Source organism: Macrotis lagotis, chromosome 3 (assembly GCF_037893015.1).
Source record: "Macrotis lagotis isolate mMagLag1 chromosome 3, bilby.v1.9.chrom.fasta, whole genome shotgun sequence".
In the NCBI taxonomy this organism is placed as follows: Eukaryota; Metazoa; Chordata; class Mammalia; order Peramelemorphia; family Peramelidae; genus Macrotis; species Macrotis lagotis.
In genome coordinates this window covers 130,570,684-130,588,238 of record NC_133660.1, presented here as the reverse complement: position 1 = coordinate 130,588,238, position 17,555 = coordinate 130,570,684, and the positions used below count along the sequence as shown (strand labels likewise).

Below are 17,555 nucleotides of genomic sequence, written 5' to 3'. Positions count from 1 at the left end.
TTATCATAACATAAAACACACCTGAAATTACAGGGCTCCTTGGGGTTGGGAATATTTTTCACTCGGAAGTCCCAGCAATGGAGGGCAGTATTCAGCAGATACCAGGTACCCTTGATAAATGTTTGCTGAGACAAGGAGCTAGTTCACTTTTGTCTTAGTATTACTAGCAATGAGCACAATGCCTGTTACAGAGTAAGCACTGAATAAAGATGGGTTGGCTGATAGCATAGTAAATGACCTGCAGAGAAGGATAATGATCATTGTTGGAAGGGATGTGGGAAATCTGGGACACTATTACACTGTTGGTGGAGCTGTGAACTCATCCAACCCTTCTGGAGAGCTATTTGGAACTATGCCCAAAGGGCAACAAAAATGTGCATACCCTTTGACACAGCAATACCACTATTGGGTCTATACCCCGAAGAGATGAGGAAAAAGGGTAAAAACATTACTTGTACAAAAATATTTATAGCAGCCCTGTTTGTGGTGGCAAAGAATTGGAAATCCAGTAAATGTCCTTCAATTGGGGAATGGCTTAGCATACTGTGGTATATGTATGTCATGGAACACTATTGTTCTATTAGAAACCAGGAGGGATGGGATTTCAGGGAAACCTGGAGGGATTTGCATGAACTGATGCTGAGTGAGATGAGCAGAACCAGAAAAACACTGTACACCCTAACAGCAACATGGGAGTGATGATCAACCTTGAAGGACTTGCTCATTCCATCAGTGCAACAATTGGGAACAATTTTGGGCTGTCTGCAAAGGAGAGTACCATCTGTATCCAGATAAGGAGCTGTGGAGTTTGAACAAAGTGCAAGGACTATTCCCTTTAATTTAGAAAAAAAAACAGCTTATTGTCTGATCTTGTTACCTCTTAGACTTCTCTTCTCTTTAGGGATATGATTTCTCTCTCATCATACCCAATTTGGAACAAGGTACAACATGGAAACAAAGTAAAGACTGACAGAGTGCTTTCTGTTGGGGGGGAGGGGGGAGGGAAGCAAAATTGGGGGGAAAATGTAAAACTCAAATAATATCTTTAATAAAAATAAATTTAAAAAAAAATGACCTGCAGGGCAAAGGAATCTGAAAGTTGGCAATTGTCAACCCTCCCCCAGGACACCCAAATTCTTTTCCCAGATCTTCCTCCTACCTATTTCATTAGGCTTCCCTGGGGGAAAAAAATGCATTGAATGAGCATCTGTGGGTACTGGGCTGAGACAGACCCGGAGCCAAAAAGTGTTTGGAGTGAGATAGGCTTTATCTAAATGAGCACCCTAGTCACTAAGCTGGGCAGTGAAAAGGTGCTCAGGGATGGCTCTCTGTGGACTATAAAAGCTCTGCAAATCAAATAAGCATGGCTTATGATTTCTTTAATTGCAGACTAAATACTTTCCAAACATTTCATCAACATTCATGAAAGCTTTAAGAAAAATTCCTTTTCAGTTTCTGAGATGTATCTAGAGAGATTTTTTGCTCTTGGAATATCAACTTAGAAGTGTTGCAGGGAAGACATGGGAGGGCCATTTTTCCTAATGGAGTGATCTTTTAACTGAATTTATGGACACAAATCAAGAGTAGAGATATTTCAGTGGAGGCATTCACTCATTCTGGAGTAAATGAACTATGCCCATTGGTAAACTCTAACCTAAGAGGCTACCCTAAATATTGGTCCTTTTCTCTTTTAATGACAGTACTGGAGAACCTTTCATTAAGGTTCTGGGTTACTTTTATTGAATGGTTAAGAGGAGCCATTTATGTTGTAAAGATTACCTTTGAAAGATAAAAGAAGGGCCCACTTTCATTGTCATACAAGGTCTTTCCTACATGGAACATCAGCAGACCATAATCAAAGAGAGGTCCTGGAACTTGCTTTCCATTTACCTACCAAAAAAGAAAAAAAATGCAAGAATCTTCTTAGAAGTAGGAAAGTCTTAAGCGGTCACATTACCAGCTTCTTAATGATCTGTGTAGTTACAGGTCCAAGATTTCAGAGGTACATCAATTGAATGAATAAAAATGCCTTCTATACCTTACAAAAAACACATCACTACAGTTGTGCTACAATAGTATTACTACCATCATATTGTGCTCCACCATGTTCCAAGCTCTTGGTCTAAGCATTAGAATGGGTGCTTTGGATATGGGGGGGACACCTAAAATGATGAAAAGAAAGTAATATGAAGTAAGGTAAATTTTCATAGATACATCTTGATTATGTAGAGCACACAGTACAGAGCCAGTAATCTTGATAACATTGCCAATTGTGATGTTTTTATCTGGCACTGAAGGCTTCAGGCTCTTCTCCTGACCTTATTTTCCAGAAGTGGATAAGTCTGAGCCATGCAGATCTACCTTCTGACCCCCTGATCCTGCTTCTGTCACCCTCTTTAATTCACTTCACTCCCACTGCCATAACTGTCCTCCTCAACGCCATTCTCCCTCATCAAACAGTTCTATAGACTTCATGGGTCAGCTCAAGCCCCATTTGACTGCCCCAACAATCCACAGTAGTGATTTTTAAGTCTATACACCCAGCATTTACTCCTATATCTGATTTCCACCTTGATCAAAAGTTCTTTAAGGACAAAGATCATGCAGTCTGGTTTTTTACCCTCCCCTCAATTCTTGGATCAATTCTTGGCTCAGACTATATGCTCAAAAAATAATTACTGGATTTGATCTCACCTGGAAATTTATGATGAACAGCTTGGAAGATGTTATAGATACCCTTAATTTGATTAAAGAAAGTTGGACAGTTGCCATCATCAAAATCAACCTGATGGTAGAAATAAACAAAGTATTATTTTCTGAAAGTTTGTAGAAGGCAGCCAGTTGATGCTGTGGACAAGCTTTGAAATGAGCAAAACTAGAGTTCAAAGCCAGCTTCAGACACTTAGTAGTTGTGGGAGCCTGGGCAAATTAATTAACCTCTTTTTGCCTCAGTTTCCTTAATTGTAAAATGCAAATAATAATAAAAACACATGATTCCCAAGATTGTTATAGGGATCAACTGTAAAGTATTTAGCAGAGTATCTGACATCATAAGCACTATATAAATTTATTATTATTATTAATTATCATATGGGTATGGCTGACTCAGTTTAGGTCTTGGGATATGGTCATACTTTGGGGCTGTCACCAGTTCTGGACCCTATCAGCTCTGCAGTTTCAGGTCCTGAAATTTAACAGTAATGAGTAGGAGTAATGAGGATCTGGAGAACTGATTCATTCTAATCAACTTATAAGACATGGATTTATGCCAATTTACTAACTTTTCCTGGGATACAGAACTGACAGGAAATGTGGCATCATCACTGGTGCTCCTTTCCTGGTGAATCAGTTTGCTCAGAGGATCATATCATTTTCAACAGTACAAAACTGGTTGCGTTAGCTAGTCATCTTGCAATGATCTGAAAAAACCTCAATGTGCCAAAAGTGAGGGTTTGAGTATAAAATGTAACAGATTCACAGCTGTAGGGAAAACACCTAACTTCAGTTTAAATAAAAAATTAACAATGAGATGGTTACATATTTTACATCCTTCTAGGAAACAAACTTAGCACTGAGAAGTAAAATTGCTTTAGACCAGTTATTTTTAATTTATTCAATTAATGATTTAAAAAAATCACAAACTCAACCACCCTGTAACCCATCACCATGATTTCCCCCCCAGCAATTTCTTGCTGAACAGATAGATAACAGTGATTATACATGATAGAAAGTAACAAATTTAAAATCTATCTACATATATCCATGCTCATGCTATGCTACAATGGACTGGAAGCCCCCCATAATCCCACTGTACCTGAATCCCCTGAGCAGTAGATACTAAGGCACTGAGGAACCTCTCAGTTTGGGAAGGTGCAGTATCACCAATATCCACCTGCCGATTTTGCAGTCTCTTAGGAACCGGCAACACTTTCCAGGTTTTGTCCTTTCGAATGTGGGAAGTATGAGGAGAGAAATCTGGGAGGCCATTGGTTAGGTCCAACTGAACTTTGCGAGCAATTCGCTGTTGCAAGATCTGTCCAATAAATATCTTTTTAGTAATTTCCATATACATTCAAACAACATTAATTGTGCTTATTTGATTTTTAAAACCAAGTGAGTAGAGAAAAAAAAAATTCCCTTTATAAATCTTCAACCCAGGTCACAGTTCTAGCCAGGGTAATTTCTAAGGTTCAGTTGCAAGTGTCTGGTGATTCTCAAACTTGTGAGTTTTATCCTGAAAATTTTGTCTTGGTCTTTTCCTTCCTTTCAAATAATTTTTGAAGTCCAAAGTCTTCCTCTTAGAGAGAAAAAAGTGATTTTATTTTTTTAAAAGTGGAATAAAAATTCTTTCATTGCCTTTGAAATAAGGCTGAGATGGGGCAGCTGGAGGGCACAGTGACCCAATCTTTGGAGAATATCAAGTGAGTAGACCAAAGGCCTAGGAGTCAGGAGGTCCTGAGTTGAAATGTGACCTCAGACACTTGGCATTTACTAGCTGTGTGACCTTGGTTAAGTCATTTTAACCCCATTGGCTTGCAAAGAAAATACAACCCCCTCCCCCCAAAAATAAGATGGGGGAGGGGGGAAGAGTAGGGAGGAGAAAGAGGAAAGAATAAAGCATTGTCTGGGCAATATACATTTTGCATGTGATTTGTTTTTTCCAGAGTAGACCAATTAAACCAGATTCTTTCACCTTGCAAGATATTTTACTGAGGCAGCATTGTATAATGCAATGAACAAAATGCCATTTAGAAACAGGAACTCTTGAAAAACCTCATCATCAACAGTGTTACCAGCATCAGCAATCATCTAGCTCATCTTTGGACTTTACACAAACATCTGCCAGTCTTAACATCTCACTGAAATACCCAGTGAATTGTTGAAGTTTATCCCACTCATTACATTTCTTTGAAGTTTTATATGATTCTGATGGGCATAGAAGAGAGACCTCTTCTCTGAAAAGAGCTTCCAGGGCTCTAATATGACAAATGCTTTCTTAAAATTCATAGGCAAGAAACACAACACTTCTCTACACTCTTGAGTCATCTCTTGGCTATAGGGCTGTGGAACTGGTTTCTGCTTCAGGGAATGTACAGTTGCTGCCAACTTCATCCCTAAAACATAGCTTATTCCTCCTGCCAAGAGGACCAGAACACTGTTGTTGTTCAGGCACTACCATCTGTATTTTCAAATCACAGTCAATCAAAGTAAATTTAAATCGGTGCCAAACAACCTTATCCACATCCAGATCAAAAGTTGTGACCAATTCAGCTAGAAACCGAACAGCATCTTGGGTTAGGAGGGTGTTATACTCATGTTCCAAACCAGGAGGAGGGAGTGCCAAGTCCACAGCTGCCATCATCTGAAACACAGAACATCAGCCAGTTCCACAGAGCTAATTAAAGAGACAAATACAGTATTAAAAAATGAATTGCAGGCAGCTAGGTGGTGCAGAGGATACTGGCCCTGGAATCAGGAGGACCTGAGTTCAAATTTGACCTCAGACACTTAATTGCCTAGCTGTGTGACCTTGGGCAAGTCATTAATCCCATTGCCTTAATAAAAAGAAAAGAAAAGAAAAATGAATTGCTGCAGTCATGAAAATGTTGCCTGAGCAAATGAAAATCAGATTCTCAGATCTTTCCTTAGTCTCCTCAAAAGCAGAAGAGGCTAATTTGGGGGGGGGGGCTTTTAAAAATATAATTTAAACCTATTTTGTACCAGTATAACATATTAATTTTTACAAATGTATACTTTTATCAGTCGTTAAAGCATTTGCTACTTTAGCTTTTAATGCACAATATATATGTGAAAATATTAAATTTTTTTTAGGATTTTTGCAAGGCAAATGGGGTTAAGTGGCTTGCCCAACAAGGCCACACAGCTAGGTAATTATTAAGTGTCTGAGGCCAGATTTGAACTCAGGTACTCCTGACTCCAGGGCCAATGCTCTATCCACTGTGCCACCTAGCCACCCTGAAAATATTAATTTTTAAATAAGAAAACTTAAATTATGCTTTCAGTATAGAAGAGACAATCTGATTTAAACAATACTATATAAGAAAAATCTACCCAGAAAATAACCAGCTTTCATAGGTTCCCAAGCTCAACAGTTGTTATAGAATATTCAGTTTATAAAACATTCAAACCAATATCAGGGAATTTTCATACAATTGTATCTCTGTAGTCCATTATAAATCAAATTGATTTATTTAAAAAACAAAAAAAGTTGAGGTATTTTTTTAGTGTGAGCAAGTATTCCGAGTAGCTCTCTTCCATACTAATTATCATAGTTCCAATGTAATATCATTTGGCTCAGTGAAATTCTGAAATCTATCCAAACATTCATTTTCCCTCACAAACTCTATTTCTGACAACTTCACAGCCAATGACTATCAGAAGAGGTTAAATTTTAATATTTTTAAGAGGGTCATGTGTCATATATATTTCTTACTTATTTCATCTATATTGCTCTACAATGTTCAGTTGTAACTTCATGGATAGAGATCATGTATTTTGCTTTAATTCACATGTAATGTCTAGCATGCAGTTGTTTGAAATGTTCACAAAATACTTAATGATTATATCTTGATGGAATGTGGTCAAAGACACTATTAGAAAAAAATTCTTTAATTTTAAAAATGTACATACATCTGTATCCTGCAGATCATCATTTTTTTGGACCAGACCAGACCCATAATTTCTTCAGGGAAGTGAGCTTCCCATGAGAAACTTCTTTTACCAATAAATACCTGCATATTCTCTAAGAATAAAGGGGTTTTTAATCTTTGTGTATATGTGCAGTGGATGCCTTTGAAAGTCTGGTGAAGTCTTTGAATCCCTTCTCAAAATGATGTTTTTTAAAATGAAACCAATTTTGGAGTCAAAACTATTTTTAAAAAAAACAAACATGCTCATAGCTAGTTTTAGAATTTCCTGGAAGCCCTTGAGAGTTGTATCTTGCACTTAGCTCCTATATGCCTGAGACAGAACTTGAACTCAGATTTTTCTGACTCTATGGCTAATTCTCTATCCAGTGTACTATCCTGCCTTACTGATGTCATACTAATACAAAAAAGAACTTATTTCACAATTGAGACTAATGTTATTCACATGCTCTACATGATACAGCATACATATAAACTCTATCAAATTGCCTGCCATTTTCAGAAGAGGGAAGGAAGGGAGGGAAGAAAATTTGGAACTCAAAATTTTATAAAGATGATTACTAAAATCTATGAGGTATCACCTCACACTTCTCAGATTAGCCAATGATTGGTTGGTTCTTGTCCTTCATTAAAGAAGACCAAAATGACATCACTATGTTTGAGACAAATTACCGAGTGATCAACTATGGCTGATCAGACCAATACAAGCTTGGAATGCTCTACCACAGGTCAGGCATAAATAGTCCAGGTGAATACCTGGGGTGGGTATTATAAACTTACAGATGTCATGTTTCCTTTGAATTGCTTCAATTCTCCTTTCCTCACAGAGTGCAGCCCCCTCACTGATGAGGACAGGCCATGCTGGGCAGTCCTGTGTCAGTGTCTCCCATGCTGTATAATCAATTCTAAAGTTCTTTAATGAGACCTTTAGGGTGGCTTGATATTGATTATTGATTCTATCTTCTGACCCCCCTTGTGAGCTCTTGCCCTGTATGAGTTCTCCATAAAATATTTTTTTTGACAAGCATACACTTGGCATTCTAACAATGTGCCCAACCCATCATAGTTGCACTCTCTATATTAATGTTGGATGGCTAGGCAGTTTAGCTCAAGAAAGGGTCTCAGTGTCTGGTATCTTCTGCCAGGTGATCTTCAGAAAATTTAAATGGAAGCAATTCAGTTTCCTGACATGGTGCTAGTAGATTATCCAGGTTTCACAAGCAGTCTAATAATACCTCTTCTCTCCCACACTTTCTATTGGGGCCTCCCAAATACTAAGTTAGCTCTGGCAATGTATGGGTCAATCTCATTGTTAATGTGTACCTCCCTGGAAAGAAAACACTGCCAAGGTAAATGAACTTGTCTGCGGCACTCAAAATGTTTTCATTTGCTATAATCAATAGTTACACAAATGGATGGTGTGCTGGTGATGGAGCACTTGTGTTTTCTTGGTGTTAACTGTTAGAACAAAATTAGCACAAGTGTGCACACTCATAGACAACACAAGACCCAATAGATCTGAAGGAGGAGTGAACAACAGGCTCGTGGCAATGAGATTACCACTTCAGGAAAACATCATACCACCATCATCAGTGCTTATGTTCCTACCACAACAAATACTGATGAAGTTACAAAAATATTTATGAACATCTGGAGGCTTTTATCATCAGTGTACCAAAAGAGGATAAGCTCATAATTTTGGGTGACTTTAATGCTAGAATAGGCTCGGATTACCAGACATGGCAGGGAATCCTTGGGAGGAATAGAGTTGGAAATAGCAACAGTATTGGTCACCTACTACTAAAGACTTGCATATCTTTTGACATTCTCATCACAAACACTGTCTTCTGTTTACATAAATGCATTAAAACTTCTTGAATACATCCCTCATAGCATCTGTTAGACTATGATCATAAGGAGAAGCGACAGATAGGATATGAAAGTGACAAAAGCAATGAATGTATGGTGCAGAGTGCTGGACCAACCATATACTCATCCTCTTCAAGCTAAATATTCACCTTCAACCAAAGCAGTGGCCCCAAGGCAAAATGAATACTAGAAGAATTAATGTCAAGAGATTAGAGTGTCTCTCTGAGTGGGAATTGTTTGTTGCTAACTTGGAGGGAAAACTGAGCCAACACACAGCAACAGCAGAGCAGAAGAATTGGTAGCTTTCAGAGATTTGGTGTATATCACTGCATTTGCTCATCTGGGCCCAAACACCTGCAAACACCAAGACTGGTTTGATGGAAATGATGAGGAAATACAGAAGCTGCTAAATAAAAAACGAGAATTCTACAGGATTTACCAGTAGGATAGTTCATCCATTTCTACGACAGCAGCATTTAATTTCATCAAAAGTAAAGTCCAAGAGAAGCTTAGAGAGATGCAGGACTCTTGGTTCAGTTAGAAGGCAGATGAAATTCAGTTTTATGCAGATAGTAACAAACCAAAATGCTTTATGAGCCCTGAAGGCTATTTATGGGTCAAAGGCCTATGGGGCATCTCAACTGCTTGGTGCTGACAAATCCACGCTGATTAATTTATTTTTTTAATTAAAGATTTTATTTGAGTTTTACAATTTCCCCCCCATCTTACTTCCCTCCACCCCCCACAGAAAGCAATTTGTCAGTCTTTACTTTGTTTTCATGTTGTACATTGATCCAAATTGAATGCGATGAGAGAGAAATCATATCCCTAAGGAAGAAACAAAAAGTATAGGAGATATAAGGTATAAGATCAGACAATAAGATATGCTTTTTTTCCTAAATTAAAGGGAATAATCCTTGAACTTTGTTCAAACTCCACAGTTCTTTATTTGGATACAGATGGTATTCTCCATTGCAGACTGCCCAAAATTGTCCCTGATTGTTGCGCTGATGGAATGAGCAAGTCCATCAAGGTTGAACATCAACCATATTGCTGTTAGTGTATACAGTGTTATTCTGGTTCTGCTCATCTCACTCAGCGTCAGTTTATGTAAATCCCTCCAAGTTACCCTGAACTCCCGTCCCTCCTGGTTTCTAATAAAACAATAGTGTTCCATGGCATATATATACCACAGTTTGCTAAGCCATTCCCCAACTGAAGGACATTTACTTGATTTCCAATTCTTTGCCACCACAAACAGGGCTGCTATGAATATTTTTGTACAAGTGATGTTTTTACACTTTTTCATCATCTCTTCAGGGTATAGACCCAGTAGTGGTATTGCTGGATCAAAGGGTATGCTCATTTTTGTTGCCCTTTGGGCTTAGTTCCAAATTTCTCTCCAGAAAGGTTGGATGAGTTCACAGCTCCACCAACAGTGTAATAGTGTCCCAGATTTCCCACAACCCTTCCAACAATGATCATTATCTTTTCTGGTCATATTGGCCAGTCTGAGAGGTGTGAGGGATCCACATTGATTAATGATATGGACATGATCCTAGAGAGATGGGCTGCACACTTCAATAGTGTTTTTAACAATTAACATGGAAACCATTGACTGTTTACCTCAAGAAGTCAATGCATCCCTAGCTGTAATTCCAACTGAAGAAGAGATTTTTGAATGCAATTAGGGTCCTTTCAAATGGGAAAAAATCTGGTGCTGATTCTATTCCAGCTGATATTCATAGAGTAGGGGTTGCTCATCCAAAAGCTGACTGAAATTTCCCAGGTTATACAGCATGAAGAGGTTATCCCCCAAGAATTCAAGGATACCTCCATCAACCATCTCATAAAGGCAGATTGTCTTGTGACAATCATAGCAGTATTCCTCCTTTAGTTATTGCTGGTAAGATTCCTGTCAGTCCTTCTCAATAGGCTGATCCATCACTTGGAAGATGGTCACTTCCCTGAGAGCCAGTGGGATTCAGAAAGGGTCAAGGAACAGCTGATATGGAGTTTGCTGTCTGACAGTTCCAAGAAAAATGTCAGAAACAGAGCAGAGGTCTAAATACATTTGTAGATCTGTAGAAGGCCTTTGATTCTATCAGTCGTGACAAATCAAATTATGTCAAAATTTGGTTGCCTGGAGAAGTTCATCAGTATTGTATGTTGGTTCCATGAGGGCATGCTTGCCCTGGTTCTGAATAGTGGAGAAGCTCTTGTGACTTCCCAGTCACCAATTGAGTGAACAAGACTGTGGCCTTGCTCCCATGCTTTTTAGCATGGTGTTTGCATCTATGTTATCAAATGTCTTCACTGAAGATGAACATGGCCTCAAGATCAGTTATTGCACTAATGGCCACAAGTCAAGACCAAAGTGGAGTGAGTGGTGGTGCATGATCTTCTCTTTGCAGATAACTGTGCACTCAATGCAGCCTCTGAAGCTGAGATGCAACAAAGTATGGATCAACTCTCTGCTGCTTGTGCTAATTTTAGTCTAATAAAATTATTAACACGAAGATTAGCCAATATGACTAGAAAGGATAGTGATCAATGTTGGAAGGGATGTGAGAAATCTAGGATACTACTGCCTTATTGGGAGTTGTAAATGATCCAACCTTTCTGGAGAGCAATTTGGAATTATGCCTAAAGGGCAAAAAAAACTGTGCATACCCTTGACCCAGCAATACCACTACTGGGTTGGTATTCTGACGAGATCATGAAAAAGGATAAAAAATCCCATGTGTTCCAAAATATTTGTGGTAGCTTTTTGTAGTGGCAAAGAATTGGAAATTGAGGGGATGCCCTTCAATTGGGAAATGGATAGACAAGTTATGGTATATTGTGATGGAACTCTATTGTTCTATTAAGAAATCATGAGGGATAGGATGTCAAAAAAGCTTGGAAAGAGTTATATGATGCTGAATAAAATGAGTAGAACCAGAAGAACATTATAGACACTAACAACAACATGGGGTAATGATCAACCATGATGGACTTGTTCATTTTAGTAGTACTAAAAATCAAAGAAAATTTTAAGGGACTTGTGATAGAAAATACCACCCATATCCAGAGAGGGAACTGTGCAGTTTAAAGCTTATTAACTTCATTTTTTAAAAGCTTATTTTTTTTTAAAGCTTATTAACTTTTGATTTTTAAAAATTTTTTAAATTTAAAAAAATTTTTTTTTCTGGCAAGGCAATGGAGTTAAGTGGTTTGCCCAAGGCCACACAGCTAGGTAATTACTAAGTGTCTGAGGTCACATTTGAACTCAGGTACTCCTGACTCCAGGACCCGTGTTTTATCGCTGCGCCACCTAGCCGCCCCGTTAACTTCAATTTTCAAAAGTTGTCTTATGTTTTATGTCATTTTGTTCTCTCTAATGTTTCCTTTCTTTTGGATTTGATTTTTATTTCTTTTTTTTAATTAAAGATTTTATTTATTTTGAGTTTTACCCCCCGAAAGCAATTTGTCAGTCTTTACATTGTTTCCATGTTGTACATTGATCCAAATTGAGTGTGATGAGAGAGAAATCATTTGATTCTTCTTTCACAACACATTCAATATCAATCTATTTTAGCACGGGAACAAATAAAAACCAACATCAGACTGCTTTCTGTCAGGGGGAGAGGGAAAAGAAGAGATGGAGGGAGAAAAATTCAAAACCTTGCAAAAAATAGATTGGTTAAAAACTACCATTGTATGTAATTGGAAAAACAAATAAAATATTTTACTATAAAAAGAATTCTAAAAATTTCAAAATATGTAATTTTGGGAAAAATTAAAATACTATTTTAAAAAGGGGAAGGAGGATTTGTGGGAATGAAGTTAGACGCTAAAAATTCAGCTAGTCAATATTGCCATTTGATGCTGTTTTATATTTTGAGGTTAAACTCCAGAAAATAAAGTCAATATGTCTTTCTTAAGCCATTACCATGTACCAGACACTGTGTTAAACAGTCTTCTGAGCCTCTTAAATGTAACACTTAAGAGAATATGAAAGCCAAAAGCAACCTAATATACAGCCTAAAGGATATGGATATTTCTATCTTGAGAACAAACACAGGAACAGGGGCCACTAGGTGGCACAATGGATAAAGCACTGGCCTTGGAGTCAGGACTACCTGGGTTCAAATCCAAGCTCAGACACTTAATAATTACCTAGCTGTGTGGCCCTGGGCAAGCCACTTAACCCCATTTGCCTTGCAAAAACCTAAAAACAAAAAAACCCAAACAAACATAGGAACAGTGTTCAAGAAACAAGTATACCTCTCTAGATATTTAAGTAAGTTGGCCAAAGAAGCAAAATTCTTTTAATGTGACAGTCTCTGAAGTAGGAGGTTCATAGAATCTTCCTCAGAAGCTGTCTAATCCATATCGATAATTAAATCAAGGGGAGCAAGAGATCTGTCAGCATTGGCATGTGAGTAGGCGATCACTGCAGTTTTGCTCACCATTCCCTGGAGACCAAGGACATGAAGGCTGCAAGCTCCCCAGGCACATGGGTCTTCCTGCCTAGATGTCTTCTCATTAGGTATTTGTACCTGCCCACTCTAACTCTCCAATTGGTGGGAGAATGTGGCAGAGATTTTGGGTTGTACTATTGTGTTTTGATTATTCCTGCTTTTGCCTTCTACTGAGTAAAAGTTATAATTATTCCTGCTTTTGTCTCATACTAGCCAAATGTTATGATTATTCTTGTTTTCACCATACTGTTTTGTAAATGTTTCATGCAAATGTTAAGAACAACCGCAAAAGAAAAGATCAAAAGCAACTGTTACAAAATTATGAAAAATAAGCGTGGTTCGAAGAAGAGATGGGAAAAGACCCTTCTACCCCACCCCTTTGCAGAGGTGGGAGATCCAAAAGTGTTGCACAAAATTACAGACTTTAAAAACAGTATTGATTAGTTATGTTGATTTTTTTCTCCTCTACTTTTTTTGTCGTTAAAAAAACTATGATAGAAGATGGCTTTCTGGGAGGGGAAAAAGATATTGGGGAAAACTGATGATATTAAAAATTAAGACCAATAAAATATTTTTAAAAGTAATAAATGTCAATATATATCATATGTAAAGACTAACAGACTGCCTTCTGTGGGGAGTGAGGAGAGGGAAGAGAGATTATGGGAAAAATTGTAAAATTCAAAATAAATAAATTTTTTTAAAAAAGCAATCAATGTTAGAGCACCGGCCCTGGAGTCAGTAGTACCTGAGTTCAAATTCGACCTCAGAAACTTAATAATTACCTTAGCTGTGTGGCCTTAGGCAAGCCACTTAACCCCATTTGCCTTGCAAAAAAAAAAGCAATCAGTGGTATCAAGAAATTATAGACTAACATGCATAAGACATATTTTTGGATGAGGTAATGTGTAAACTTCTGACTATTAATATTTTGTTTTCAAAAAAGGTTTTGGGAGAGAGTCAGGGAAAAATGAGAAAGAGAAAAAAAATTAAATTTTAAAAAGTCAATGAGGCGGGGTGGCTAGGTGGCCCAGTGGATAGAGCACAGGCCCTGGACTCAGGAGTACCTGAGTTCAAATCAAGTCAGAGAGGGAGCAGGTAGGTGGTAAAGTGGAGAGAGCATTGGACCTGGACTCAGGAGGTACTTGATTTCAGATCCAACTTTGGACATTTATTAGTTGTGGGACCCTGGACAAGTCACTCAAATTCATTGCCTCAAAAAAAAAAGTCAGTGATGTCACTATGATTGCTTTGTATAAATCTTTGGAAACAAGACTGTGGGAACTTTGAAGTAACTGTGTTAACTAGTGTTTTTAAACTACATTTTTTTTTAGGTTTGTTTTTTTTTTTGCAAGGCAATGGGTTAAGTGGCTTGCCCAAGGCCACACAGCTAGGTAATTATTAAGTGTCTGAGACCGGATTTGAACCCAGGTACTCCTGACTCCAAGGCCGGTGCTCTATCCACTACACCACCTAGCCGCCCCTAAACTACATTTTTAAGTGTAGATGCAGTCTTTCAACCAGACGTATGCTGAAGACCCTAATGTTGGATCTTCCAAAGTAATTATAGTGAGGTGAACAAAACAGCCTGAGTACAGAGGGAGCATGGGGAAGATTAGAGGTCAGTGCTACAACAAAATAAATAGAAAGTAATTTGGGGGTGGGGTGGCTAGGTGGTGCAGTGGATAGAGCACTGGCCCTGGAGTCAGGAATACCTGAGTTCAAATCTGGCCAGATCCCTTTCAGGTGATCAGGCTGTACAAAAGAATCAGTGCCACAGCACCTGTGAGAACCCAGGACACTTCCTGGTCACTCCTTAGCCATAACTACCAACCTAGCATAGCAGAGATGATCAGGGAAACCCCTGCTCACCTGGGGCATCTCCCACAGACATGGACACAGGTGACTTGGATGCCACAGGTAATACTTGATTGTTCCCTGTGAGGAACTTAGGGTGTAGTTGGTCTTCACAGGGTGGAGGCTTCCTTTGAAATCCATTACAAAGGGGGAATGGCCTTAGCCAATCACAAAACTGGGAGAGTTCTAATCCCAATCCAAAAATGACAAACTCAAGATTATGAGAAACTAGTCCTTCACTGTCAACAGTGACCTAGAGATCTTGACCTAATGCAACTGAGTTTGCACAATTAGGTAATCGAATATTGTCCCACGATTGGGGTTCATCAACATAACATGTGGCAAATGATGTGGGGGGGAATCATATTAGGGACATGTCATGGGATAGGTGAACCTCTTAGACTGTAACTCAAATTCTGAGAGCCTATGAAAATTTAGGTGGGAGGGGAAAGAATTTCTGAAGACCATATAATACCTGATGTAATTACCCCACTTTGTACCTCATGCTAGGTGAGACACCCATGTCCTGCAGGATTCGTGAATAAAGTATTCAATTTTCTCTCACTCCAGCAGATTTCTTTTATTTATAGATAACATTCCCCAATAATCGAGCTGTTGTTCTTTAGTCTTCCAGGTTGAGTGGGAGTTGGGAGAGAGAAGGGCCCCTATTGGAGAGATCTCTCCCCCGTACAGGAAGAGTGAGCTGTAAAAGTTGGCTTGCAACCTTTATACCCTGGGAATTGTTTACTCTCTCCACAGGACTTGCAGAAAGTGGTGGGGTAGGGAAAAATCCGGGAGAAGAGATTTCCTGAAGTGGTAATGGTCATACTACCCAAGGACTACTGGATATAACTATGCCCTGTCTCCAAAATTAGCTTTTTAAGGTCCCTGAAGGACAGGAACAGGTCCCTTTTCTTAGGACCTCAATCTCTAACACTTTATGGAATACCAGTTAAGTGATGCTGTTTACTGATTAAGTATGAGTCTGTCTAGGGTCACTGGTATTAGTACATCTACTGCATTTAATGTTTAAGTGGATATAATGTAAAAGATATTGTGGGATAAATACCCATGATTTAAAGGAAATTGTTCTGATTATAATAAGGATGGATATTATTATAATGGACATTTCAGATGGTAAGTGTAGCTCCAAGCAATTTTATCATAGCTTTTCAAGCATTTGAAGAAAAAATGAAAAAAAATTAATAAAATATTTTATTATTACTCCAGTAATAAAGTAAAAAATTTTCAAGTATGTGGAAATTCTGCTGGATTATATAGAAGTGAGTATAGTTTCCTGTCTTATACAATGATTATCAATTCTAGTAGTTCACACAGAGTTAGTCAGAAATATCAGTTTTCATCTTAGTTTACTGAATTATTCTGCCTATCCACTAAACAGAATTTTAAGACATGTCTTGGATTTATTCCACTTAAAATGTCTTAAAAGCAGTCACAGTTTATTCTTGATATAAGGCTCAAATCTTGAACTTTGAGGTCTTTCTTTATAAAATCTAACCATATGAATTCTAGGCCTGCTAAACAAGAATAAACATTAACAAACAAGTGCTAGATCCCATCTGCATTAGCTAAATTCACATATAACATTTTTTGTTTTATATTTTTTAACATCACTGTTATTTCTAATAGCCCTGTTCCCTTTCTCTGTCCATAGGACCCTCCCTCATAATAGAAAAGGTTAAACATAATTGACATCAGTTTGTTATGTTTCGCAGCATGTGCAGCATTCTGCATCAATAGTCTATTGCTTTTCTGTTGAATAGAAGGAAACACAAGTTTCATCAGTTGTCTGAAAACAGTTGATCATTACATTAATTTGAATTATGATTTAAATTTTTTTCTATTATTGAGGTCAAGTAGATTCTGTTTTCTTGGTACTGCTTTTGTGTTTAGTATGTCTATTCAGATATTGCCAAGATCCTCTGAATTTCTTATATTTGATTCTTTCCCCTTCCCCCATTGTATTGATATCTTTTATTTGAACATCAAAGTTGTTCCCAGAATTCTCTCCCATCCCCCACACCCAGTGAGCTTTCTTGTAACAATTTTTTTCAGATAGCCTCTGCAAAATTTTATTCTTAAGTCCTATCACCTCTACAGTGAAAACGAAGGAGATTAATTTCCTCATCCATTCTTTCTGGTCAAGACTGGCCATTACCTAGATATAGCAATTGTAGTCATTTTAATGTTTTCATTTATATTGCTGTGATTACTTTACTTTTTATGTTCTATGGATACCATTTTCTGGTTTTGCTTATTTTACTGTTTCAGGACATGCAAATCTTCCTGCCTTTCTCTGAATTTCTCATATTCATAATTTCTTAAATTATATTCCCATACCACATTTTGCTTAGAGATTTGAGCATCTGATTGAGTGCTTTAGATTTCCTGCTACCATAAAAAATTCTGTTGTGAATACTTGGTATATATAATGTACCTTGTTTGCCTTTTCTTTCCTTGAGACATTTGCTTAGCAGGAGTAATGTCAGATTATTAACAGTCTAGTCACTTTTCTCAAATAATCTCTAATTGTTCTCCAGAACGGTTAGATCAATTCATAACAACCACAATTCACTAATAAACATGTCTTCTCATAGTCCCATTGGTATTTAGAACTTATTGTTGCTATCTTTTGTCATCTTTGACAATTTAATGGTTATAAAATGAAACTTATTTT

At 37.8% G+C, this 17,555-nt stretch overlaps 1 protein-coding gene and 1 long non-coding RNA gene across 5 annotated transcripts in view; one reads left to right on the top strand and one right to left on the bottom strand.

Moving 5' to 3' along the window:
• LOC141517860 (uncharacterized) overlaps positions 1–17,555 on the top strand; it is a 44,196-nt gene that overhangs the window by 22,223 nt on the left and 4,418 nt on the right. The window lies entirely within an intron of this gene.
• LOC141517859 (uncharacterized) overlaps positions 1–17,555 on the bottom strand; it is a 51,009-nt gene that overhangs the window by 31,899 nt on the left and 1,555 nt on the right. Inside the window, exons 2-7 of one of the 3 annotated variants that reach the window (XM_074229276.1) lie at positions 9,308–9,365; positions 5,234–5,362; positions 3,815–4,033; positions 2,695–2,785; positions 2,086–2,162; positions 1,780–1,890 (exon numbers count right to left, since the gene is read on the bottom strand). In XM_074229276.1, the coding sequence (XP_074085377.1) occupies positions 1,780–1,890; positions 2,086–2,162; positions 2,695–2,785; positions 3,815–4,033; positions 5,234–5,362; positions 9,308–9,361 (681 nt within the window). In that variant the 5' untranslated portion in view covers positions 9,362–9,365. Of the gene's footprint in view, positions 1–1,779; positions 1,891–2,085; positions 2,163–2,694; positions 2,786–3,814; positions 4,034–5,233; positions 5,396–9,307; positions 9,366–17,555 lie in introns of all 3 variants that reach the window. The other 2 variants (XM_074229278.1, XM_074229277.1) reach the window with 2 other exon arrangements.